This window comes from Aethalodelphis obliquidens, unplaced genomic scaffold (assembly GCF_003676395.1).
Source record: "Aethalodelphis obliquidens isolate GAN/ISIS:26980383/991018 unplaced genomic scaffold, ASM367639v1 scaffold7, whole genome shotgun sequence".
Classification (NCBI taxonomy): domain Eukaryota; kingdom Metazoa; phylum Chordata; class Mammalia; order Artiodactyla; family Delphinidae; genus Aethalodelphis; species Aethalodelphis obliquidens.
The window spans coordinates 36,646,644-36,672,958 of record NW_020837951.1 but is presented as its reverse complement, the minus strand read 5'-3'; the positions used below and the strand labels follow the sequence as shown (position 1 = coordinate 36,672,958).

The 26,315-nt window shown below is 49.9% G+C and overlaps 2 protein-coding genes across 3 annotated transcripts; one reads left to right on the top strand and one right to left on the bottom strand.

The window, feature by feature from the left end:
• Window positions 1–10,017: 10,017 nt before the first annotated feature.
• On the top strand, window positions 10,018–15,752 carry TESK1 (testis associated actin remodelling kinase 1). Of its 2 annotated transcripts, XM_027105576.1 has the most exons (10): window positions 10,018–11,632; window positions 11,757–11,878; window positions 12,009–12,057; window positions 12,592–12,738; window positions 13,075–13,157; window positions 13,324–13,414; window positions 13,662–13,745; window positions 13,897–13,986; window positions 14,120–14,234; window positions 14,570–15,752. In XM_027105576.1, exons 1-10 carry the CDS (start codon window positions 11,414–11,416, stop codon window positions 15,454–15,456), a joined length of 1,887 nt encoding a protein of 628 aa, XP_026961377.1. In that variant the 5' UTR covers window positions 10,018–11,413; the 3' UTR covers window positions 15,457–15,752. The 2 variants fall into 2 exon arrangements, with proteins under 2 accessions (XP_026961377.1, XP_026961378.1); XM_027105577.1 differs by lacking the exons at window positions 10,018–11,632; window positions 11,757–11,878; window positions 12,009–12,057; window positions 13,075–13,157 and having other exon boundaries at window positions 12,599–12,738; window positions 14,570–15,734.
• Window positions 15,753–15,823: 71 nt separating this feature from the next.
• Window positions 15,824–24,026, bottom strand: CD72 (CD72 molecule). Its single transcript, XM_027105578.1, has 9 exons — window positions 22,824–24,026; window positions 22,607–22,714; window positions 21,942–22,013; window positions 21,242–21,331; window positions 20,569–20,904; window positions 17,896–18,044; window positions 17,122–17,238; window positions 16,278–16,426; window positions 15,824–16,016 (listed from the first exon to the last, which is right to left on the bottom strand). The coding sequence occupies exons 1-8, from the start codon at window positions 22,903–22,905 to the stop codon at window positions 16,283–16,285; spliced, it is 1,098 nt and encodes a 365-aa protein (XP_026961379.1). The 5' UTR covers window positions 22,906–24,026; the 3' UTR covers window positions 15,824–16,016; window positions 16,278–16,282.
• Window positions 24,027–26,315: the final 2,289 nt, after the last annotated feature.

The following is a 26,315-nucleotide window of genomic DNA, read 5'->3' as shown; positions in this document are numbered from 1 at the left end:
AGTTGCGGCGAGCGGGGGCTATTCCTCATTGCTGTGTGCGGGCTTCTCATTGCAGTGGCCTCTCTTGTTGCGGAGCAGGGGCTCTAGGCTCGCGGACTCTAGAGCACAGGCTCAGTAGTTGTGGTGCACGGGCTTAGTTGCTCACGGCATTTGGGATCTTCCCAGACCAGGGCTCAAACCCATGTGCCCTGCATTGCCAGGCGGATTCTTAACCACTGCGCCACCAGCCAAGTCCCTCCACTAACTTTCGTTAACCATCTCAGCTAGGTAATTACCTTCTGGTCACTACAGAGATGAATAGATGAATAAGATATAATTCTTGACCTCAGTGATTTTACAATTTTAAAGAGGAGTGAGAGCTACAGAGAAAATCAGTATAAACACCACAATGTAGATTTAAACAAAAACAACTGACTTTATAATAGGCCACAAAGAAAAATCTCAAAAATCCCAACAAGCACAAATAAACCACATTTTCTCACACAAACACAACAAACCTGTAAATAAAAAACAAAAATTAGGTTAACCAAGCAAACAAAAAACCCCAATTGCCTCTAAATTCAGCTTTGATTGAATTCTCATTTATTTCTAAAAAATGGTGTATAATCACTCTTCTTTTCTTTGCCCCAAGTTAAGAGAGCATTTAAAAATTGTCTAAATGTTGGGCAATTTTTAGCCTCAAGTGTATACTGGCATCACGACTAAGGACATAGGCTTAATCCTAGATCCATCACTTAACTAACTGTACAATCTTAGGTAAATTAGTAAACCTCTCTGAATCTCTTTTTCCCTCATCTACGAAATGAGAATGGTAATACTGTAAGGATTAATTTAAATGGTATATGTAACACAGAATAGTTATTGGTACCTAATAAACTGTCAAAATTATCATTAAACAAGTGTTCCAGTAGGAGCCATTTTTGTTACAAGAAACAACTGTCTACTTCTGCTGGCCCAAGTATAGCAAGTACAGAGGAAGAGAGGTTATCGTAAGGATGAATTAGATTTCATCAGTGTCCAAGGAAAGGACTCTATAGCCTGCTTTATAGCCAGGCCTCATGGAAACTGAAATTGAGAACTTGAAAGCTAACAGGAGCTAAGGCAGTTATTTTCGGTCTTTTCTCCTTGAGGCCATGTGCTTCCCCCTGCACATCTGCTCAATCTCTCTCTCTCTCTTTTTTTTTTTTTTTTTTTTTGCGGTACGCGGGCCTCTCACTGTTGTGGCCTCTCCCGTTGCGGAGAGGAGTTCGTTTCCTGATGAGCCACATGCACACCGGAGTTATGATGTGGCAGACACATCCATTTGGGAAGGGGAGAGAATGGGGAGGGGGCAGAGGAGAGGAGACGTGAGGAGAGGGAGAGGGAAAGAAGGGAGAGAAGGAGGGAGGGAGGGAGAAGAAGAGAGAGAATGAGAGCATAAGAAAGAGAGAGAGGGCTTCCCTGGTGAAGCAGTGGTTGAGAGTCCGCCTGCCGATGCAGGGGACACGGGTTCATGCCCCGGTCCGGGAAGATCCCACATGCCGCGGAGCGGCTGGGCCCGTGAGCCATGGCCGCTGAGCCTGCGCGTCCGGAGCCTGTGCCCCCAAAAGGGGAAAGGCCAAAAAAGGAAAAGCCCCGGGAACCAAAAAAAAAAAAAAAAAAAAAGAATACTAGCTGAAACTCTATATAACTAAACCAGAAAATCTCACTGAGATTAAAATTGTGTAGGAAAATATAAATCAAAATCAACCCAAGTGATACAGAATATCTGAAAATAAAATAACAACCATAGAAGAAATTGAAAAAGCGGTCAAATAGTTGCCACCTACCAGAAGACCCACACTACACTTAATTTACAAAATTAGTATGAATTTAATTCAAGACCTAACAAACCTCATACAAGTCTTACAACAGATGAAGAATCTAAATGAAACATCAAGCCAGGAATAGCACGTAGCAAAGATGGTCTTCTTTCCTTGAATCCAGTAATAGTTACCACTAAATGATCACAGCCCACTTTCTGAGACCTCCCAAGGCTCTGCAAGACAGCATATCTTTAGTGATTTCTGCCAGAGGTTCAGAATGAGGGGAATGCTGGCAAATGTCCTGCTCTTTGTCACCCCTGAGTTGACAGCTCAATAAGGGCAGATACCTTGTCTATCTTGTTCACAGTTGTAGCCCCAGCATCAAGCACAGGTGTCTGGCGCATAATATAAGCTAAACAAATCTAGCAATATTGTAAAGGAATAACATTCATTAAAACTAGTAGGATGTATTTCAGGACTGCAACAGTGATTAAAATAGAAACTCTTTCTATTAATGTAATTAACATGAATAAACCAAAGGAAATAAAAGCCATTTGATCACCCTGACAGATGCTGAGGAAATCTTTCATAAAATTAAATACCCATTTGTTATTTTTTAAAGGATTTTTAGTAAACCAGGAATATAAACATGATAAAGAATACTTGAAATGAACAACCAATATCAAACTACATCAAAGAGAGAAGCCAGAGCCAGGATTGGCAAACGGGTCTTATGCGTTGTACTAAATCCAATTAATTGTAGTCACTTATGGGAATGTTACTGTGAGGTTTCTGAAATAGGGTCATGGCTTAGCAGGAAAAAGTGCTAAGGATTAGCTATGTTTGCCCTGAGCATAAGATGGATGCTAGCGTGTAGAGTTGATAATCCTTCACTTTAGGCAATCTTAAAAAAGTCAGAACCAAGACAAGACTGCACTATCACCTTTATTATTCAACATTGTTCTACATATGGTCTAGACAGCGCATGAAACAAAAATAAGGACAGTTACCCTTGAACAATGTAAGTTTGAACTGCACAGGTCCACTTACACGTGGACCTTTTTTTTTCAATAAATATTACAGTACTACAGATAAGTGGCTGGTTGAATTCATGATGCAGAACTGCGGATATGGAGGGTGGACTATGGGACTTAAGCATCCTCGAATTTTGATATCTCTGGCAGGTCCTGGAACCAACCCCCTAACCCCCCAACCCCCTCCCCCTTCCCCCCTCAGATACCAAAGTCTCATTGTAATAAGATATAAATGTTGGAAAGGAAGAAAAAGTTTACTTGCTTAACTACAAAACCCAGAGAAGTAACCGAAAAACAGCAAGAACTAATAAGAGTATTATCAAATGAAAAATATATTCAAATATTAATAGCTTTCATATTAGCCAGCATTACTGGTTAGATGACACATTGGAGGACTTGCGCTTCCAGCATTATGGCAGAATAGGTGTTCTTCGAGGATTATCTAAAGCAAATCAACTATATATGGTATAGGTCATTGTGCGTTTGTCTTTCAATAATTTGACTAAATTGTAATCCCTAGAGCAACTACTAAGAATGTAATTAAAATATATGTTTAAAAAACAGAAAAACTAGAATGGTATGCTAAAAAATATATTTATTTAAACCAAAAGAAGGCAGTAAAGAAGGAACAGAGGAACAAAACAAAACAAAAAAGACATGAGACAATGAAAACATACGTCCACACAAAAAACGTGTACATGATTGTTCATAGGAGCGTCATTAATGATAACCAAAAAGTAGAAACAACCCAAATGGCCATCAACTGATGAGTAGATAAATAAACATGGTATATTCATACAGTGGAATATTATTCAGAAACGAAAAAAGAATGAGGTACTGCTACATGCTATAACATGCATGAACCTTGAAAACATTACACTAAGTAAAAGCAAGATAAAAGAGACCATATATTGTATGACTCCATACATGAAATGTCCAGAAGAGGCAAATCTATAAAATCAGAAAGTGAATTCATGGCGCCTAGGGCTGGAGGTAAGGGAGTTTTGTGTGGTGGTGGGTGTGGATACAGAGATTGACTGCTAATGGACGTGAGGTTTCTCCTTGGTGATGAAAATATTCTAGAATTGATTGTGGTGATATTTGCACAACTCTGAATATAATAAAAACCACTGAATTATAAACTTTAAATGGGTGAATTATATCTCAATATAAAGCTGCTTAAAAAATAAAATTATAGGGACTTTCCTGGTGGCGCAGCGGTTAAGAATCTGCCTGCCAATGCAGGGGACATGGGTTTGAGCCCTGGTGTAGGGAGATCCCACAAGCCGCGAAGTAACTAAGCCCGTGTGCCACAACTACTGAGCCTGTGCTCTAGAGCCCGCGAGCCACAACTGCTGAGCCCGCGTGCCATAACTACTGCAGCCCTCACGCCTAGAGCCTGTGTTCTGCAACAAGAGAAGCCACCACAATGAGAAGCCTGCGCACCACAACAAAGAGTAGCCCCTGCTCGCCGCAACTAGAGAAAGCCCACGTGCAGCAACGAAGACCCAACGCAGCCAAAAAATAAGTAAATAAATTTGTATAAAAAATTTTTTAAATAAAATTGCAAAATGCAAAGAAAAGCAACCCAAATCTAATAATGTAAAAAAAAAGAGAGAAAGAAAGGAAGGCAGGGAGGGAGGGATGTTAGGAGAGAGGGAGGAAGGATGGAAGGGGGAAGGAAGGATACATCAAGATCAAGTTGGGTTTATTCTATAAATGCAAAGTTGGTTTAACATTAGACAGTGAATATAATGTACCATTTCTTAGAAATCTTTTTCCCCTTCCTACCACCACCTCTATAGATGGTATACTTTGGGCTTGGCCATATGGCTTGCTTTGGCCATTGGAATGTTGATAGACATGATGTGACCCAAAGACATGAAGAGCAGTTGCAAAACTGCTCCTGTCTCGCTCTTCTTCCATCACCACGGCAAGAACATGCCTAGGCTATCCTGCTGGTCCCAGGAGGAGTGAGAGACAGATGGAGCACAGCTAAACCATGTGGCCAATCCTAGTTTAGAATGCTGACCCCAGTCAAACCACAGATTTCTGAGAATAAATAACTGTTTTATGCCACTGAGTTTTTTTTTAATTTTACTGTAGTTGATTTACAATGGAATGTTGTGTTAATTTCTGCTCTATAGCAAAGTGACTCAGTTATATATGTATATATATATATATATATATATATATATATATATATATATTCTTTTTCATACTCCTTTCCATTATGGCTTATCACAAGATATTGAATATAGTTCCCTGTGCTATACAGTAGGACCTTTTTGTTTATCCATTCTATATATAATAGTTTGCATCTGCTAACCCCAAACTCCCAATCCTTCCTTCCCCCAACTCCCCTTGGCAACCACAAGTCTGTTCTCTATGTCTGTGAGTCTGTTTCTGTTTCGTAGATAAGTTCATTTGTGTCATTTTTTAGATTCCACATATAAGTGATATCATAAGTCTTTCTCTGTCTGACTTACTTCACTTAGTATGATAATCTCTAGGTCCATCCATGCAGCTGCAAGTGTATGCCACTGAGTTTTGACATGGCTAGTTACATGGCACTTCTGTGATAGTAGCTGATTGGTATTGGTAGCTACAAAAAAACCTACAGTTAACATAAAACTTAATAGTGAAACATTAAAAGCATTCTTTTAAAGATCAAGAACAAGCACGAGTGTCTACTACCACTACTTCACTCAACATTGTATTGACGGTCTTAAGCAAAGGAATAGAAAGCAAAGGTATAAATACTAGAAAACTATAGGAATGATTTTGGATTTGATTCTCAGTGAGGTGAGAGGTTTTGAGCAGAGTGACAAAATGATTCAACTTACACTTTAAAAGGGTATTCGGGCTACTGTGTAGAGAATAGGCTGCAAGGAGACAAAGGCATAGCAGAGAGACTATAAAGGAGGCTACTGCAACAACCCAGGCAAGAGACAGTGGTGGCTTAGATTGGGTTAGAGGCAGTGGAAATGTCAGAAGTGGTCAGGTTACGGATAGATTTCAAACGTAGAACATACACAAATTACTGATGGGCTGGACATAGGATAGAGAGAATGAGAGGAATCAAGGATAACTCTAAATTGTCTTGCCTGGGTACCTAATAGGCTGCATTTATTGAGACGGGGAAACCTTAGAGAAAAGCTGGGGAAGAGGGGGAGGATTCAAGAGCTCTGTTTTGTACCCATCGAATTTGAAAAGCCAACTAGATATCCAACTAGACATGATAAATAAGCAATTGAATACGGGAGTCTAGATTTCAGAAGAGAGGTTGAGGTGGAGAAAAATGGGAGTCATTAGGGTATAAATAGAATTTAAAGCCTTGAAGTTAGGCCTTCCCTGGTGGCGCAGTGGTTAAGAATCCTCCTGCCAATGCAGGGGACAAGGGTTCGAGCCCTAGTCTGGGAAGATCCCACATGCCACGGAGCAACTAAGCCCATGCGCCACAACTACTGAGCCCACATGCCACAACTACTGAAGCCCGTGTGCCTAGAGCCCGTGCTCCGCAACAAGAGAAGCCACCACAATGAGAAGCCTGCTCACTGCAACAAAAAGTAGACCCTGCTCACTGCAGCTAGAGAAAGCCCATGCACAGCAATGAAGACCCAATGCAGCCAAAAATTAATAACATAAATAAATTTTTAAAAAAAAGATATGGTGGAGGGGACTGTTCTGAAAAGAATACGTTATCAATATATTCATTTAACTGCTCTTCCTAAGGTTAAATAACTTTATATCCCTAGTACCCATATTGTGGTCTCTAAATACCATTTCCAACTGAAAGGACCATGAATCATTGGAAAAAATAGCTGATACCAGCTCCGGCCTAGGAATGCACAAAATGAGCCTGGAACATTTTATTATATCAAATCCAAGAGACCTTAAGGGAGGGTTTCTTAAAGGTCATGTCAAAAGGACTCAGGAGCCAACTTGAATAAGTGTCCAGTGGCCAAAAAAGGACAATTTAAGAATCAAAAATGAATTTTTTAATTGCCAATGATTGAGGCACATCATATATGTGTTAAATTATGAGTTCATGATGGTACTAAAAAAAGCAAACCTCATTGGTCACTGTTGGAGGATGCTTCAGAACCAACTCACTACTTGAGAAGCTGGTACTATAAAAGGGAAACAATCAAGCATTTTTCGTGCCTTTCCCACATAAAATATATCTCTGAGGAGCAAATAGTTTAACGTGGATAAGTTTCTCTTTGTAGAGGTATTCTACCTAATAAAGAAGGAAGGACAGAATGAGAATGTTATTTTTGAATTCCTATATTAATGAACCTAGACCAGTGGTTCTCAATCAGGGACAATTTTGCCCCCAGGGGGACAACGGACAATGTCTAGAGACATTTTTGGTCATCGCAAATGCGGGAGTTGCTACTGACATCCAGTGGCTAGAGGCCAGGGATGCTACTGCTAAACATCTCTACAATGCACAGGACAGCCCCCTACTATAAAGAATTTATCCAGTCCAAAATGTCAATAGTGCCACATTTGACAAACTCTGGTCTAGACAATGATTATCATCAGTTACTAACATCACAAAAAGACCACCACTGTATACCTCATGATAAAAGTGTTAAACCACCCACAAATTAGTTTTGCCAAAATAATCAAATATAAACCTAATTGACCCTAACTACCAATTTACTGGAAATACAGGGGACTGAAGAAATGCTAAATCACACTAGAAGCTCAGCAAAATTCAGACTCTGAGAAACTCTACAGGACAAATGCCCTGGTTTCTTTAAAAAAAAAAAAAAAAGGCAAAAAAGATAGTGGATGGAGTTAAAGATGTAAGAAACATATCAGCTTCAAAGCATGGACCTTATTTAGATTTTGATTCAACTTAACAATTTTTTAAAACTAAGTATAATTCAACAGGGGAAATATGAACAACGAGATACTGGATGATATTAAGGGATTTTTTTTTAGGTGTGACATGGTACTGTGATTTTGTTTTAAAGAAGAAACCTTATCTTTTAGAGGTAACACACTGAAATATTTATTGATGAAATGATATAATATCAGAAATATGCACCAAATAACTGGGTAGGGGGAAAGAGCAGGAGTATAGATGAAACAAGATTGCCCATGAATTGATTATTGGAGGATCACTGGCATAGAAGTTACATAAAAGCAGATACTTTCACCTCGGCCTGGTCACTTATGGCAACAGTATAACTGAGGCATGGGTGATTTTTGAACAATGGGTCTCCAACAAAATGGTCTTACCCAAGGTAAATAAGGGTTCATTGTTCTATATGTTCTTCTTTTTTTCACGTTTGACATTTTCTATCATAAAAAGTTTGAAAAAACAACAACAAAAGGATCTTCTAGTAGCCTGACTCAAGGAACATTTAAAACTCATCTTAGCACACCCCTCTGCACTATTTAATACTGTTCATTATTCCACTTTTCCTAAACTCTCCATTCCTTGGATTCCACTTGCCACCAGTGTTCTTTTGTTTTGTTTTTTGTTTTGGCTGTGTCAGGTCTTCGTTGAGGCACGCAGGGTCTTCATTGAGGCATGCGGGATCTTTCACTGCAGCGTGGGCTCTTCGCTGAGATGCTTCTCTCTACTTCTCTACTTGTGGCGTGCAGGTTTTTCTCTCTCTAGTTGTGGCGCACGGGCTCCAGGGCGCGTGGGCTCAGTACTTGTAGATGTGGGATCTCACTTCCCTGACCAGGGATGGAACCCGCGTCCCCTGCATTGGAAGGCGGATTCTTTACCACTGGACCACCAGGGAAGTCCCGCCACTATTTTTTAAATCAGTGGACTTGAAAAGTATTCAGACATTCAGATGGATACACAGATATATTGCTAGTTCAGTCATAGACTGGAGTTTGCATATTGTAATGTAAATGTGTCAACTCTATTCTAAACAGTTTTATTATGACTTTAGTTAAATAAAAAAGGTTGTAAAATGTGATGTGTATACTGTATGTGTACTTCTTAAAACAGGTAAAATCCTGACCCTTTCATACACAGGTTTGAATTTGAAATTACATTATAAACACTTACGCTTTATTGTTCTAAATAATTTTACACACTCTCAAAAAAAAAATTCTCTTCCTATATTTCAGCATGTTTCTTGTGTCTCCTTCATGGACTTCATCCACCCACACTTTAATACTGTTGGTGTTCCCTAGAAGTCCATTGTCAGCCTATCTCTCCTTCCCTACTTGGATAATGGCAACCACCTTCAGTTTTCTTTACCATCACATCACCCCTTCGTTCATGGCAATCACCTACCTCCCCCACCCCCAACCTTTCCTCCTCCTGGATTCTTTATCTCAGTTGATACTCAGTCATCTAAGCTAGAAACTTTAAAATTATCCTGGCTGATGCTCTTTCTCTCTACAGGACTGACTGACTTTGGATACTGATCAATCAAGTCTTCCCATTCTAGGTGATTGTTTCCTCCTCCCCTTCCCCATTATCCCTACCCTAGTTCAGTCCTCATCCTCTCCTCACCAGAAGCATTGTCAGCACCTCTTTCCTAATTAGTCTCCCTGCCTCCATACAACCACAATAATCTGTCTAAAACAGGAACCTGGCTCCTCTGCTTAGAATTACTATTACCAGCTATAGATATTCTCAAACTTGGGTAAAGGGTCAGACACGAGTCGATTAAATTATTCTATTACTTAAACAAAAGGAGGCATAAATTCCTAATGTTTACAGATCTTATACGACTATAGAAAACAAACTTACAAATTACATAGTTGTAGATGTTAACACTTAATGTGATGAATGAGCTTGTTTTGCTGAGACTCTAACTCTCTACAAACATGGGACAGGACTCTGTCAGAAGGCGGTCACCCACACGGACGCGGACTGTGCAATTAATTTTCCTTTTAGCTTACCACAGAAATAGAAATATAGTACTTTAGAATACTTGAAAAGAACTCAGCCTTGCTCCCTCAAGCTCTGTCGCAGCCCGTTTGACTCCAGAGGCCCACCTGCCTCCCTCCACGCCGCCGCTAGGTGGCAAGCGGCTCACTGACGCCCACCACCGCTAGACCCAGCCCAGTCGCCGGGATCGAGTGACGTCACCCATCCCCGACGATGATTGGCTATTCCGCCGATGACCGGGGGGGAGGAGCCAGCGGAGAACCGAAAGCGTTGGGTACGGCGAGCGCACAGGGTCCTGAAACGTTGCGTGCGCACTCAGGACCCCGCACCGCTTTAGAGGCTGGTTGCAGGTCCTCCTCCCGCCTGAGGGGCCAGACCCGATTCCTACGTGATGCGGGCGGTACCTGCCTAGAGGGGTCACACTGAGGGGCGGACTCACGTCGAGAGGAGGGGTCACAATGACTGGTGGAGTCACTCTGAGAGGTGGGGTCTCACTGGGTAGGAGGAACACACAAAGGAGGGGTGTCGCCCTGAGGGATTCTGGTACACACTGATGGTGGCAGTGCCATACTGAGGAGAGGTCTCACTGAAAAAGAGAGGGGTCTCCGAGGGGAACAGCTCCTTGAGGGGCGGGGTTTTGCCAAGGGGTGGGATCTTGCGCAAAGAGGGGCTTCCCTACAGGTCGAGGCTTCTCTTTTGAGAGAGAGGGACGAAATAGTAAGAGTAAGGTACAGGCTGGGTGGTCACTTGACAGAGGCTCTGGAATCTGAACTTTTTTCAAGGGAGGCGGGATGGAGTGAGAAGGAGTCGGGGCCACACCCGGAATGGGCTGGCCAAGGGCTCACTACAGCTCCGGAGCATCACAACCGCCCGAGAAGGTAGAAAGTGTCAGGGAGTCCAGAGGTTTAAGGTGTAAAGGTCGAGAACTGGGAAATGGGCAGGCTGGGCCAGGGCAGAGGCTGGGAAGGCGGGTAGGTTGCTGGGCTACCTCCGACTGTAGCTGGGCCAGAGTGGTCTACTTTTCTGCCCTGCCGGTCCTTGGAGCCCAGGAATCTGGCGGCTTCCGGAGCCAGACCCTCAACCGACAGTGACCTGAGGGAGGGAGGGGAGAAAGGATTCCCAGGGCAGCTAAAAGACATTTGAGCTGCGCGTACGCACAATCAGCCCTGAATTCCCTTCAGTTATTCAGCTCAGGCCTGAACTTATTTGACCCCGACGTCGCAGACCCACTCGCCTAGGGCTTCGGGTTGCGGGGTGCGCACCTGAGGGGGCGTGGCCGCTGCCCGGAGGCCGGGCTCGAAGGAGTTAAGCAGAGGCCCGGCTCAGCCCCGCCCCGGCAGGCCGCGGAGCCTGAGCCCCAGCGGCGAAGCTGAGCAGCCGCCGCCCGCCCGCCCGCCTCCGCCTGTGGGGAGCCCGCCCGCCTGCCCGCCGGCGCCCGGGAGCGCCACCGCCACCGCCCGGCCCAGGCCCAGGCCCTGGCCCAGGCCCTGCGCGGAGCGGAGCGGAGCGGCGTCCACCCGGGCCCAGCAAGCCGGCGCGGCGGGGGCGGGCCCAGGATCTTCGGCGTATCTTCCATTCTCCTGGGCGGGAGCGGGAGAGGGAGCGGGAGCCCCTGCGCCCCTGATCGGGCTGGGCCCGCTCCCATGGCGAGCGCGGCCTGCCCGGGCCCCGGGGACCCTGCCATGTGAGGCAGGCCCCGGGCTGGGGGCCCGGCCATGGCCGGGGAACGGCCCCCACTACGGGGCCCAGGGCCCGGGCCCGGAGAGGCGCCGGGGGAGGGTCCTCCGGGGCCCGGGGGCGCGGGCGGAGGCCCGGGCCGGGGCCGCCCCTCCTCCTACCGGGCTCTCCGCAGCGCCGTGTCCAGCCTGGCGCGCGTGGACGATTTCCACTGCGCCGAGAAGATCGGGGCCGGCTTCTTCTCTGAGGTCTACAAGGTAGGACCAGCAGAGAGGGCAGAGGGGCGGGACCGAGACTTCGACGCCAGGCTGAAACTAGGGGGCCCGGACCCTGGCGACCCGCCCGACCTGCGCGGGACTCGCCATCCCCTGCTGCCCCCAGGTTCGGCACCGACAGTCAGGGCAAGTCATGGTGCTGAAAATGAACAGGCTCCCCAGTAACCGGGGAAACACGCTGCGGGAGGTGCAGCTGATGAACCGGCTCCGGCACCCCAACATTCTAAGGTGAGCGGCCCCAGCCGCTTGCTGGGAAGCTTGCTGGGGGATAGGGGAAAGATCCCGCGGGAAAAGTGGGAACTGTGGAGCGGCCGGGGCTCTTACAGCCTACACTGCTATCTTTCCCATCCTCTTCCAGGTTCATGGGGGTCTGTGTGCACCAAGGGCAGCTGCACGCTCTTACAGAGGTGAGGATGGGCCAGGAAGGGGGGGACTCCACCACAACCACCACCAAGGGGAGAGAGAGTCAGCGGCCTGGTGCATCTACAGAGGAGTAATGAGAGGCAACAGGACCCGGGGGAGGCTTCCCTGAACTTCCCTTCAGGCAAACCACAAATAAAAGGCCTCAGCTGGTGCCAGTCCTCTTTATCCTTTAGAAGGGTGCTGTCCAACAGATCTTTCTGCAGTGATAAAAATGTTCTGTAGCTGTGCTGTCCAAAACCATAGCCACTAGCCACATGTGGCTAAGGAGCACTGGAAATGTGGCTAGTGTGACAGGAACGGAATGTTTAATTTTATTTAAACTTAATAATTTAAATTTAAATAGGTGCACCTGTGTGGGACATGCTAGCCTTAGGATATGAATGGGGGACCCTAGGGCACAGACTCACCCTCTTGACCTTTGTGATCCTCCTGAGTGTCCCCAGGCTTATAAGTGGGAGACCTAGAGAACAGACTGAAACTTTGATATCCATTCCCCTTCTCCTACCCCTATGTCCCAGTATATGAATGGGGGGACCCTGGAACAGCTGCTCAGCTCCCCCGAACCCCTATCCTGGCCTGTCAGGCTCCGCCTGGCTTTGGACATCGCCCGCGGCCTGCGGTACCTGCATGCCAAAGGTGTATTCCACCGAGACCTCACATCCAAGGTAGGCTGGCCAGGTGGGTGGAGGCATGAAAGGGGATTTGAGATTAGATTGTAACTAGCCCGTGGGTATTGGAATGCGGATAATAGACAGCATTAGGATGTTGGGGCAGCAAGACACTGGAGAATGGGGGACTGGGGTGAGGGGAGTGCTCTGAGGGACTGGGTACCATGCTGTGTTTGGAGTGACGGATGATGTTGCAAGATTGGTGTGTGTTGGAAAACTGGGAGATCAGAGAGGGTTGGGGTTATTCTGGAGTGACGGGTCCTTGGGGTGCATTTTGGGAGATCAGAGAACAGAAGGTAATGGGTATGTGGGGATGCTATATGTATATGTCAGAACTGTCTGATCCGGCGGGAAGACCGAGGCTTCACAGCTGTTGTGGGCGACTTTGGGCTGGCTGAAAAGATTCCTGTGTATAGGTGAGGTGAATGCCCCATCCCCCTAAATCTCCCAGATGCCCCTTATCTAAGTGAAGCCCACAGGGACATTTCCCCTGGGGTAGCGAGGGGGCTGACCTCATCCCCTTTTGTTTGGGGAGGGTGTCTGAGTAGGATGTTCCTGACCACTCTGCCCCTGCCCCTGCAGGGAAGGGGCAAGGAAGGAGCCGTTGGCTGTGGTGGGTTCCCCATACTGGATGGCTCCAGAGGTGTTGCGGGGTGAGCTGTATGATGAGAAGGTAAGATATCAACTCTTCAGATCCCCAAGGCCTTCCAGAGACCCTTGAGATACTCTTATAAGGCTCCAACCCAAGTTCCTCAGCAACCCTACCAGATAATTCAGAAGACCCCCAAGATCCCCTTTACCCCTCACACCCCTTCCAACACATGAAAACTGTCAAGACTCCCCCAAATTCTGACGTATTCTGACAAAATTCTTACATGAAACTGTCAATGCCTCCCCCTGACACTCGCTCCTACCCCTAGGCCGACGTCTTTGCCTTTGGGATTGTCCTCTGTGAGCTCATCGCACGAGTACCTGCGGACCCTGACTACCTACCCCGTACTGAGGTGAATGATGCGTCCAGGTTTAAAAGGAGGAACTCCAGACTAGGCACATCATAACCAGGGAGGGTTCCCTGGAGGTTGAGGTCCTGACTGGGGGACAGCAGGAGAACTTGAGGAAGGCTGACCTGGAGGCCCCTCCTCTCTGTCCCCACAGGACTTCGGCCTGGATGTGCCTGCTTTCCGAACCCTGGTAGGGGATGACTGCCCACTGCCCTTCCTGCTCCTGGCCATCCACTGCTGCAGTGTAAGAGCCTCACTCCCTCCCTGCCCCCACCCCCACCCACCATCTGACAAGGGCAGCCGGCCCAGATGACAGGAGGAAACTCAGGGACCCTCTTCTGGAGCACTGAGTGAAGCTGCCCGTCTCTCCCCATCAGATGGAACCTAGCACTCGTGCTCCCTTCACTGAAATCACCCAGCACCTGGAATGGATCCTGGAGCAGCTGCCTGAGCCAGCCCCCCTCCTCAGGGCTCCCCTGGCACACAGTCAGGGTAAGTGAGCACAACTGGGGTCCTTTTGCCTCTCTCTTCCTTAGAACTCAGAATCACCCGGGGAGACTAAGTGTTTTTATTAGTTGAGGAGCCTGGGGGCGGGAGTGGGGTGAGAGGATATCTCAGAGAAGATAGTTTTCTAATTCTAGAGCCTGAGGGAGGGGAACAAGGAAAGAAGAGGTAAAGGGGGCTGGAGGGGACATCTCCCTCTTTCCAAAGCACCCTGTGGGACTCCCTTTTCTCAGCTCTAGTTCCACCAGCCTCCTGGTGAATGAGACCCTCAGGGAACTATGATCAATGCTGAGAACAGTGACCACAGACTTCTCTGTCTACAGGGTCTGTTCCAAGAGGGGGCCCCTCTGCCACACTTCCCAGGCCAGACCCTCGGCTCTCCCGAAGCCGGTCAGACCTCTTCCTGCCCCCATCGCCAGAATCGCCCCCCAACTGGGGGGACAATCTGACTCGAGTCAACCCCTTTTCACTACGGGAAGACCTCAGAGGTGGCAAGATCAAGCTCCTGGACACACCCAGCAAGCCAGTTGCCCCCCTACCCCTTGTACCACCATCACCAGTGCCCTCCACCCAGCTGCCCTTGGTGACCACTCCAGAGACCTTGGTCCAGCCTGGGACACCTGCCCGCCGCTGCCGCTCACTACCATCATCCCCTGAACTTCCCCGACGTATGGAAACAGCACTGCCAGGTCCTGGCCCTCTTGCTGTGGGCCCCTCGGCTGAAGAGAAGATGGAGTGTGAGGGCAGTAGCCCTGAGCCAGAAGCCCCGGGGCCAGCTCCCCAGCTGCCCCTGGCCGTGGCCACAGACAACTTCATCAGCACTTGTTCCTCAGCCTCCCAGCCCTGGTCCCCTAGATCAGGAGCCCCCCTTAACAACAACCCCCCAGCCGTGGTGGTGAACTCCCCACAAGGCTGGGCTGGGGAGCCCTGGAACCGGGCCCAGCATAGCCTGCCCCGTGCAGCAGCCCTGGAGCGGACAGAACCCTCGCCGCCCCCGTCAGCCCCCCGGGAGTCCGAGGAGGGGCTGCCCTGCCCTGGCTGCTGCCTCAGCCCCTTCAGCTTTGGCTTCCTGTCCATGTGCCCCCGCCCCACACCAGCTGTGGCCCGCTACCGCAACCTGAACTGCGAGGCGGGCAGTCTCCTCTGCCACCGGGGGCACCATGCCAAGCCACCCACAACCAGCCTGCAGCTGCCTGGGGCACGCTCTTAGCAGTGGGGCCTGTGGTCTCCGGCCTCCACCCTTGGCCTTCAGGATGCCCTGTGAGGACAGAGAGCACATGCTGGACTGTGCCAGCCCCGGATGGGCTGAGCAGCTCTTCTCCCTGTAGAGGGGAACCTCGGCATGGACGTGAGGAACAGAACATTTCCTTTGCATCCCCTGAGCTTGCTCTCCCGTGGGGATCACTGAACCAGACAAAGCGTTGCCGACACACGAGACTAACACGTGCAAATTATTTAAAAATATTTCAATAAAACTGCCTGGCTGGCTCCGGGCTGCCCCTATCCGCTCAGCCCGTGCGCCCTCCCCACCCATTCCACTATGGGAGGTTTTGGGGGAGGCCAAAATCTCTTCTAGAAGCTGCTTCACACTTTCCCTGGCAACAGTCCAGTTTCTGGGACAGGATCTCTATTGGCAGCAGGCTTGCCTAGAAATGTTGGGCATGGATCAGCCCTTGGCCAGGCACTGTCCAGGCAGAGTGAGGACACGCTGGAGGGTGGTGGATCTTAGGACCTGCAGGCTACAGCTTAGGCTCTTGTTGGCGTGAGTATCTGGAGGATTAAAGCATCAGGGAGCTCCACAGTTGACTGTCCCTAAGAACCTCATCCAGCTCAGCCCATCTCCTCCCCAACTCCCTGGACAGCCACATAGCCAGCCTCCCCTGCCCAGCACCCCCTTACATAAGCACAGCCTGGAGGCTGTGGACATGGCTGTCACTTAGAGGAACAAGTTTTCCCCCTGGCCTCTGGGCCCCTGCCCTGAGACCCTCTGCCCCCGGACTCCCACGCCTCAGTCCCATCCCCGACACTTACCCAGCTCAGTGCAAAGAGCGGTCCGCATCTGGATACCTGAAAGCTTCCAGCTCACAGATGGAGGGAAGAGAAGAATAACAGTCCTCTACCTTCAGACTTGCCCGCCAATCGCCATCTACCTTGGTACATCTTTGGCTTTGACTATAATAAAGGGTGGTGATGTAGCACTGGAATAAGTTCTGGCCCCCTCCTATCCCATCCTCCCTTCTCTTGCCCTGCACAAACCTAACCCAAGTCCTAACTCACCCTGCCTACCTAAAGCCGTGTGTGGGATGGTTCAGGTACAGGTGTCTGGACCCCAACCCGAAGAGGCTAGAGGACCAGGGAGGGGAAAATGTCACCCAAGGTCCTAAAGATGGAAACTCCAGTTAGGTAACTCCCTGTTTCAGGGTCCCTGGGGTTGATTCTCAAAGTTACCCCATTGCTTCCTTTCTCACTTCCCTGGGGCAACTCTGGTATACCAAGTGGCCTTGACTAAAAAAGTACAACCTCAGTTTGGGTAGCCTTGTCTGGACTGATAAGTTAGAAGGCCGGGGTTCTTTACCAGCTGTGAAGCCCTAGCTAAATCCTCAACTTAGCCCCCTGAGAGAAAGATGACATAGGTCCCAAACTGGTAATTTTTTTTTTTTTTTAAATCACGTGCCAGGGACGGCTAGGTACTGGGGATAGAATAGAAAGCAAGCCTGCCTGTTATTAATCAAATAGAAGAAGTGGACAAATGGGCAATTATAACATTGATTTGTGAAAAAGTTTTGAGAGTAGGACCTGGAGGGAGATCTCATTACTGTGTCTTTATGAAGGGATTATAGAGGATTTTTGTTGCCCAAAAGTCCTAACAAACTTACCCATTGTATCTTGTACCATCACTCCACTGCCAGAACTGATTTCTGAAGTCAATCCAGTATGATTCAGCTGAACCACCTTGTGCCAACACCTTACGTAAGCTTCTGGCATAATAAGACTGAAGGGAGATTCGGAGAGACCAGAGGTGTGTGAGGAGTGATGGGAAATATTGGAATAGGAGGAGGGAGGGGGTGTCGGGAGGAGGGCACCTGGGCTGATGGAAGAAAATGAACACTAGAGAGGCTATGAGCTTTGGCAAGAGGACTGTGCCTGACCTTGGTGCATGACATCGGCTCATCAGTGACCATCCCCGCATCCTTCAAGTGCCACCCTGCAGATGCAGGCTGACCCTTCAGTTCACGTGCGTGCATGCGCGCAGGCACACGCACACACACATGCTGGGTAAGAATTTCTGCCAGCCTTCGAAGAAGAGTCATTCTGTGGGCTGTTCTGGTCACAAGGAACCAATCCCTACAATCCAGCCCACCAGGTATGGAACCTGTCTGCCTGAGAGGCCATGAGAGTCAAAGAACCCGTTCAGCAGCCCAGAGCTGACCAGAAAGCTGAGATGAGAAACAGGTTAACGTAAAGATGGCTCGTTAAGTTTCAACTCTCACGCCAACCCTAATCAGTTAATAGGGCCATCTGGAGCACTGTGCTGAGAAGCTGCATGGAAAAGGGACGCACGCCCTGTGTGCACTGCCATCCCTGATTGATGACACGTGTCCCTTTACCCAACAATACCCATACCGTCTTTGAATAGGGGTTTTCTTACTCCATATGAATAAGACGGGTCGCTGATTTTGGCCAGTTCAGAGGACAGAGATTTACAATGCCTTTGGCTGTCCTCCCAATTTCTCTTAGTAATTGAGATGTAAAAGCACCTCCTCTCATTCGGTATCCATCCCAAGGGACAGCAGGAATCTAAAAAGAAGAAAGAGTGTGGCAGCACTGCCCAGACCCAGGAGGGAGATCTCAACACTTGGGATGAAGTGAATACTCAGCAATCTGGTTGCTGACAATGTTCCCTGGGGTCGAACCTCAGTGCCTTCACTGACTTCTGGTCCTTAATCTTTGCAATCTTTCTTTCTTGCCTTCCCTGGAAATGCCATATCTGTGCATACTTAGTAAAATCCTTTAACATTCAACAACTTTACTCCTTAAAATATAGGAGGCTTATTTGAAAAGGACTGGTGGTACTATCCCCAATTTCTGAACAATTGCCGTTTACTCCCCCATTTTGGCTAACTTCACCTGGGCCCCCGATAAACAAGTGTTCAATAGGCCTCCCATTCATCTCATTGGCTCCCTAAAGCATTTCTCACTGCATATTCAAACTTTCCCACACTCCTCAAGTGGCTAGCCACCACCTTCCCCTCCACTCTTCCACAAGTAGACAACCTTGCTGCCTGCTTTGCTGAAATTCAGACACTTGACGTGTGAACTCTCTCCATTTTCCTCCTCTCCACCTAAAAATTTGTCTCTTCTCCGTTCCTCTTTTCCTGACTATCTGTCAGAAATAAACCTCCTCTTTCTTTAACATCCCGCACCCCAGTCTATGCTCCTGATCCCAACCCACCTCCCTCCGTTGCTTCGTCCCATCTGTCCTACCTCCATCACTCAAAAGTCATTCCTTCTCCTCCAGCTCCCTCTCTTCTGTCTACGTTTTCTCATCCCCACCCAGCTACCGCCTTAGGTTACTGTCTAACAGCAACTTAAAGGAATAAAAAGAAGTCGGTGTGGCCAAATGGACGAGGGCGAGGGGACAAGCAGCATGCTGAAAGGTAGGCAGGGGCCTTGGAGGCCAGGTTGAGGATTTTTTTATTTTTATATTATGAGCAAGAGAAAGTCAATGTAGGGTTTTACACTGAAGCATTTTGTACTCTGGTTGTATCCCAAGTGCCTGGGTACAGTGCTAGACATATAGTATGTATTCCGTAACTTTTGATGTAATTAATTAAGTGAAATGACATGATCTTAACTGGGATGACATGATCAGATTTTTGTTTTTAAAGGATTACTCTGGCTGCAACATGAAAAGTGGATTTGGAGGGGGGACGTTTAGGAAAAACATTCAGCAAGCTGTTGCAGTTATCCTTGCAAGACATGAAGATGGAGAAAAATGCAAATGGATATATAGATTTGTTGATGAAAAATAGAGGGTGTTCCTCTCTGACAGAGGAGGGCATTTGCTGAGAGTGAGAGAGAGGGTAGTAGGGTACAGAGAGCCAGCCGACCACTGCAGATTTGCCAAGGCAGGCAGTGCTGGGGCCCCAGCTGAAGTTGAGACTAGAGATCTGTGGCACCGAGCAGAATGACTGCACAGCTTGTCACCCCTGGGTGCAGGCATGTGCATTCATCCAGGACAATGGAGCCGAGGAGTGAGTGGGTTGGCTGAAGTGATGGGCCCCCAAATCCAAGATGGGTAGAGAGAGAAGTGAAGACAGGTGATGGCTGATGGGAAGGGAGGAAACAGGGGAGCCAGCAGGTTGGAGGCCTCCGTGAGGTTGAAGAAGAAGTGTGTGGAAAGCCTATAGAGGGCCAGCTGTGGTCAGAGTGAAGACCCGAAGCCATCCTTTCAGCGGAAGAGCAGCTTGGGATGCTGAGGTCTAGGGTTCAGCTGTGGGGAAGGAGGGGGCAGCACTGTCATGGAACTGAGGCTTGTAGAGAATGAGAAGGTTAAAGAAATGAGGGCTGGGGGTGTCTGTACATAACCTCTCTGTTTTAAGCCTTGGGGGAGTAGCCAGATGCCCCTGAGCTAGACAGAGCCTAACCTCTAGACAACCAGTCCATGGACATTCCAGTCCCGTTGGGCTGGGGACCCTGCCTCAACCTCAGCCAACTTTGGCAGACCTTCTATGTGTCCCCCTCCCTCATCCCCACACACGGGCTGGACTCCTCCTTTCAAAAGGGATGAGCATTCCACCCTAATTCCCTGTCCTACAACATCCCTGCCCACCTCATTGCGAGAGCTTCAGCTGCCTTGCCCCAGCCCCAGACTGTACCTCATCCATCAGTAATTCTTAATCTTTTGGGGAATCTCAGATGTAGAGAGAATTAATTAAAGCTACAGGTCCTCTTTTTAGAAAAACATGCGAACAATCAATTTCACATCCAAATTCAGGGGGTTCCCAGATCCTTGACACTGATGTCAAGCCAGGTGAGCCCTGAGTTTGCTGCTTTGGACAGTGTCATTTGCACTGCTGGCTACCACCCTCTTCTCCCCTACAGGATCAGCCTTAGAGCTGGGTGAGCCCTCCCTAAAACCAGTATGCAGCTAGATCCTTCGCCCTGTTGGCCCAGGCTGCACAGGTCATGTCAGCCAGCACTCTGGTTCATTACCCCTTTCCTGAACAACTCAGTGGCTTCCTAATAGATAGATAGACCCCTCACTTCAATCCATCCTTCATGGCAGGTCCTACCATCTCCCCTTTCCCAGAGCAGATACCTGGTGAGGGGCATGTGAAGAAGGGCTTCAGTGTGTCCTGCACGCTGCTCAGCCTCTGCTCCAAGTTCATCCTTTGTATCTCCTTATTTCTCAAGGCCTCTTTTGTCTTCTCCCCATCTGACTGGCAGGCCTGCAACTGCTCTTTGGTAGCCTGGCCAACCTTCTGTTCCACCTGTAGTCTTTCCTGACTCTGGGCCAGCTCCGTCCTGGACCCCTGCAAATCCTCTTCCCTCTGCCCCAGCTGGGTTATCTTTTGGCGCAGCTGCTGCCTCAGGGTGCTGTTAGTGGCTTCCAGAACCCTGTTCATCTGCTGGAGCTGCTGAGACACCTGGAAATCTGTTTGGCCATAAAGAGAGATTTGGAGGACATCTTCAGCCATGCTCTGGTGCCCTGAGGCTTCAGCATCAGTCCTTTTGCTGCTTCTTGCAACTTTCTGCATAACAGGCTGGAATGGAATATAAGATCTGACTGCCTGAAGCTTAAGGAGGTACTGGATTAGGTGAGGACAATTTAGGAAGTCACGGCACTCTGAAACAGACCTGGCTGGAAGCCAGACGAAAGCTGAAGATGTGGTGGTAGTGATTCCGGGCCCTGCTAGGCAGGGCAGCTGTTGGGGAGAGTGGGGGAGAACGTTGTCTGGGGGCAATGGGAAATGGGGGGCAGCCATACTCACAGTGCACTCCCAGGCAGATGGCAGCCACCCCTAACAGCAGGCAGGTGAGGAGCAGGCCCAGGAAGAGGTACTGCACGTAGGATGCTTGGCCTTAGGGAGACAGTGGTTTGGGGGGCCGTGAGCCCCACGAAAGTTGATAGACTGAGTGGGTGTGGGTGGAGGAGATTCACGGGAAGGAGCATCCCGCAGAGGACTTGGAGCACGCGTGGTGGTTTCTGTCTGGCAGAGTTTCCGCAGGTGGTGGAGGTAAGGTGTTCCGGAATAAGGGCTGGGGATTGTTACCGGTAAGGACTGAGGGGCACTACCTGGTAGGACGGGGAACTAAATCTCAGACGGAGACCCGAGAGGTGGGTACGTGAATGGGGACCATAGTAAGGGGGAAGGGGGCAGACGATCTGGGTCGATGCGTCGGAAAGATCTAAGGATGAGGGTGAAAGAGGCAGGGGAGGGTGTCACGGGGCTGCCCGGGCTGACCGGAGGGCTGCGCCCCGGGCTCAATCCGTGGGCCAGACCTGCACACCGCGGGGCCCAGCACCACCTCCCGCGGGGACCGGTGCCAGCACCTGACTCCGCGACCACCCCGGGGGGCCTGGTGGGGGAGGGCTGCCCAGCCCGAGGCCGCGCCCCGCCCCCACTCGCTGGCCCGAGACGAGCTGGGCAGCGGGTGGCGCGCGCGGGGCGGGGAGGACCAGTTACTTACAGGGAAGAATCCGCCCGGCAGCTGGTGACGTCACGGGGCTCCAGGCGGCAGTTGGCTGCTCCGACTGGACCCCTGCGGAAGGGATCGACTCAAGTTTGAAGGTGGGAAAGCCAGGAAATACCCCTTCTCCCCACCCTACTCACCCCCTCCACCGCGCCGAGACCCCAGTCTGTCCTAAGGTGCCTTCTGCCACTGCTCTGGGACACCCTTAGCGCTCTCCGGAGTTCCGTATCTCCCCTGGGACTCTCGTGTCCCTCCTGGGTCTTACCTTATCCTTTCCCTGGGGACCCTCTATCGCCCTCCTGGGTCTCCCTTTATCTTTTACTCTGGGGGCCCTCGTCTGCCTGCCAAAACCCTCTCCCCGGGAGTGCTCTCCCCCCTCCCCCCTCCCCTCTCTTCTCTCTCCCGGGACTCCCCACTTCCCACGCGCGCTCAGCTCCCCAACAGGGCTGCCCTGATCCCTCCGTGGAGCCCTAGCTCCCCACCGGGATCTCCACCTTACCCGCTGGGAGCTTTATTCTTCCTTAGCTCCCATAATTGGTGCTCATTCTCTTCCTGAGAATCCCCAGCCTTTCTCCAAGGGTATTGTCCTCCCAAGAATGCTGTGGACTCCCCAGCGCAAGACACAGTCCCCCATAAACACACATCCCCTGGGCTCTCCAGACCTGCTTTGTCCCCTAATCCAGCGGAAGCCAAGTTTGAGGGTCCTCCTGGGCCTGGGGGCACTTGAACATTCTCATAGGTGAGTTCTCCGTCTTCATCAGCCTCTGGGTCTGGAGAGGAGAGAAAAGGTGGCGTCAGGATTGGGGTCTCTGGGGTGGGAGTGGGGTCTTCAAGGAGGATGGAGATGCAGAATCAAGGAGACACCTTACCCACCCTTACCTTGTCCTAGGCGGCTGGAGATGCTCTTCTTCAGGGGAGCCTTCACAAATCGCAGGTCTGCATAGGTGATGGCCTCAGCCATGGTCCTGAGCACCTCTGCTCCCACTCGCCTCCCTCCTCTTCCACTGGCTCCAGGCTTTCTTGCCACTCTCCCCTCTGTCCCTTCACACTCTTAGGCTCTGTGTTCCCTGCGTGACTGCACAGCTTAGTGCTTTGCCCTGTGACTTCCAGTCACAAAAGAGGAAGATGTGACCCAGTCTCAGACAGATGGGTTCAGTGAAGCAGACGGCATCCCTGAGCCCCAGCCAGAGGGGCAGGGGAGGGGAACCTGAGGTCCAGAGCATGGGGTTCAGGGCTGGGGGGTGTCACAGAACCAATACTCAGGCCTGTCCCTGTGTCTTGCCTGTGCTCCTCCTTCATGCATCCCAGACCCACCTTGACAGTGCTGGGCTCCGAATGCCCACCCTCATCAACTACCCTGATTTGCTCCAAGCTTCTTTCCTGGCTGCCCAGTCCACGGGCTTTCTGTGTGCAGTCAGAGCTCTTTTGTGCTCAACTGACCAAAGAGGATCTCCCTAATCGTTGCTCCAGGGTGGGGCTTCATCCTCCCCATCAGATTGAGGGGTCCTAGTGTGGAGCCCTACCTCCTCCTCATCCTGAGGTTCCCAGTAGATATGAGTTCCCAGAAGGGGGGTCCCTGACTTGGTGGGACTTTTCTCTCCATCAGTTTGGGGGCTTTCCGGGTGGGCCCGGCTCCCCTTCTACTGTAGTGCTACAGAGCTGCTGAGAATCCCACACACAGAGAAGTTCTCAGTCCAAAGCCTTTCCTGGGAATGAGGCAACGCTTTGGAGGATGCAGAGTATCTGGGACCAAACTGACTGTCCTGTGTAAACACCCCCAGACTCTCGCTTCACAGCCTTTCCCTGGCCTCCTCCACCTTTGTTGCCCTAATGATCACACCTGTGGCCAGTCAGCCTCTTCCTTGTCCCATCCTGCCTTCTGGCAGACTGACGTGACCCCTGTGTTCCAGTATCTGAGCCAAACCCAGCAAGCTGAGTCCAAGAGGCAGAAGCTCTGGGAAAGCCCGGGCTGAGGGTGAGGGTGAGGGACACCACAGTTTGTGTGCCTCTGGAAAAACCTTCAGCACTGACTATTCATGCACCTTGTTGGGGGTCAGGGAGCAGATGAGCAAAGGACTTGCATGGGGATGAAGATGGACTGCAGCTTCTCAGAGGGGAGGCAAAGAGCAGGGCTGGGTTCTGAGCGGGCAGACTCTGGACCAGCCAAGGTTTTGCTTTCTTCTTGGTTCGGTTTTGGCTTCTCTTGTACTTTCCTAGTAAAATTCTTTCGTTAACAAGTCCCTCAGGTGGACCTAGAGTCTGTCATACAGAGTGAAGTAAGTCAGAAAGAGAAAAACCAATACCGTATGCTAACACATATATATGGAATCTAAAAAAAAAAAAAATGGTTCTGAAGAACCTAGGGGCAGGACAGGAATAAAGACGCAGACGTAGAGAATGGACTTGAGGACACGGGGAGGAGGAATGGTAAGCTGGGACGAAGTGAGAGAGTGGCATGGACATATATACACTACCAAATGTAAAATGGATAGCTAGTGGGAAGCAGCCGCATAGCACAGAGAGATCAGCTCGGTGCTTTGTGACCACCTAGAGGGGTGGGATAGGCAGGGTGGGAGGGAGGCGCAAGAGGGAGGAGATATGGGGACATATGTATAGGTATAGCTGATTCACTTTGTTATACAGCAGAAACTAACTGTCCCTTTACTCCCAGCCCCAGTGAAAAAGGGGGCATTTGTGGAGGAAGACCAGGGACTGAGAGGCCTGGCTGATGGAGGAGAGGAAACGGGGGGAGGGTGTGCGTGCTGAGCAGAGGTGCAGAGGGCTCCCTAAAGTTCTTTTTATCAGAATGTGATCCCCCAAGGGCTCACTGCGGGTGAGAAGAGGCTGGGGCAAGACAAGGTATGGAGGTGGGAAAAACCCACCTTGAGTCGGTGACATCCTCCCCCTCAGAACCCTTCCCCCAACCCGCAGCTGCAGGGGGGAAAAAGGAAGGAGAAAGAGGTCCTCCCCCCATGCTAGCAGCTCGTAGTGTATGGTTAGTGGTGTGTGGAGGGGTGATAGGCCTATGGGTCTGATGAGAGCTCTGCCCAACAGTGTCACCCAGCCTGCCCAGAAAAAGTTCCCACTGACACAGAAGAACACATTTATCACCTGAGAAACGTGTCGGGGGGAGAGGCAGACATCCACATGGGTGTGAGTGTGCAAGCATGCACCCGCATCCCCAGGTCTCTGCAGTCTGTTGGGGCATCTGTGAGAAGCGAGCATCTCTGCCCAAGCCTGCCTGGAGGGTTAAGCATGGAGGATTCTGGGGCCTGAAGGGTGCATGTGATGGCTGTGGTTTTTTCCCATGGCGGGAAATGACAGGTCATTTTCATAAGTCTTAAAAGGTCATGGGGACAGAGTCCATAAGTACATCCTTTTGAAGGCTCAGTCTTTCCTAGGGTGTCCCTGCAACTGTTAACCGTCCCTGCTTGATTAAAGTTTCCAACACCCCAGCCCCCTCTCCCAGACAGTGAGAGTGGCGTGTGCTGGTGACTCCCTGGGGGGCTCAGGGGCCTGTGAGAGTGAGTGGGAGTGCATAGAGCAGCTGGTGGCAGGAGTGAGGGGGCGTGGTCAGGGTACTGGTACCTGTGGTGCACAGGGCATGGGGCGTAGGGACAGCGTGTGTGTGAATCAATTGCAGGAACACTTGCAGGAATTCTGTAAACTGGAGATAATGTCCCAGTTTTCAGAACCCGTGTGCAACAGGGCCTGGATGCCAGGTAAAATGCCAAAACCCATCTTCAAATGAGTGTGTGCTCAAAAAAGGAATCAATGGGCATGCTGCCTAACTCGACCCTCAGGGAGGCTTTAGGAGGGAGGGTGCCCAAATGGGACTGGATGAGCTAAACTGCACGCCCACAATGCCTTGGATGTCTTAGGCCAGCCGGTCTGTGTTTCTGTCCTCTTTAGCTCTTTTGGTGATGGATACACATCTCCTTATGACACTCCGCATTCCCTCAGTCCTAGACCATCGTGTGGCCTTCTTTTGTGAAGAAGATATGAGAGCAGAGTACGTCTCCTTCCCCATGTGTCCCACATGGGGTCTTTGCGATATTGACATGTACATTTCCTTTCGAGGCTGGACATCAGAAAGGACAGCTGTAACTCTGAGCTGCACCTCACCTACCCAAATGTCAGGAATGCCTGGGGGCTTCTCAGAGCTGAGGGGCCAGTGCTGTACATTTCAGCTTTTCCAGGATCATAATTTCATCTGAGATCCTAGAGGACAAACACCAAAGCCCATTTCTTGCCCTCTCCTGACCCCTCCATGCTTATTTCAGGGAGTGGTTCTACAGTAAACAAGAGGAGGGAGCCCAGCTATGAGGGCCTCGGAAAAGAATGTGCTGTGTGGAAAGGGGCTCATCTAGG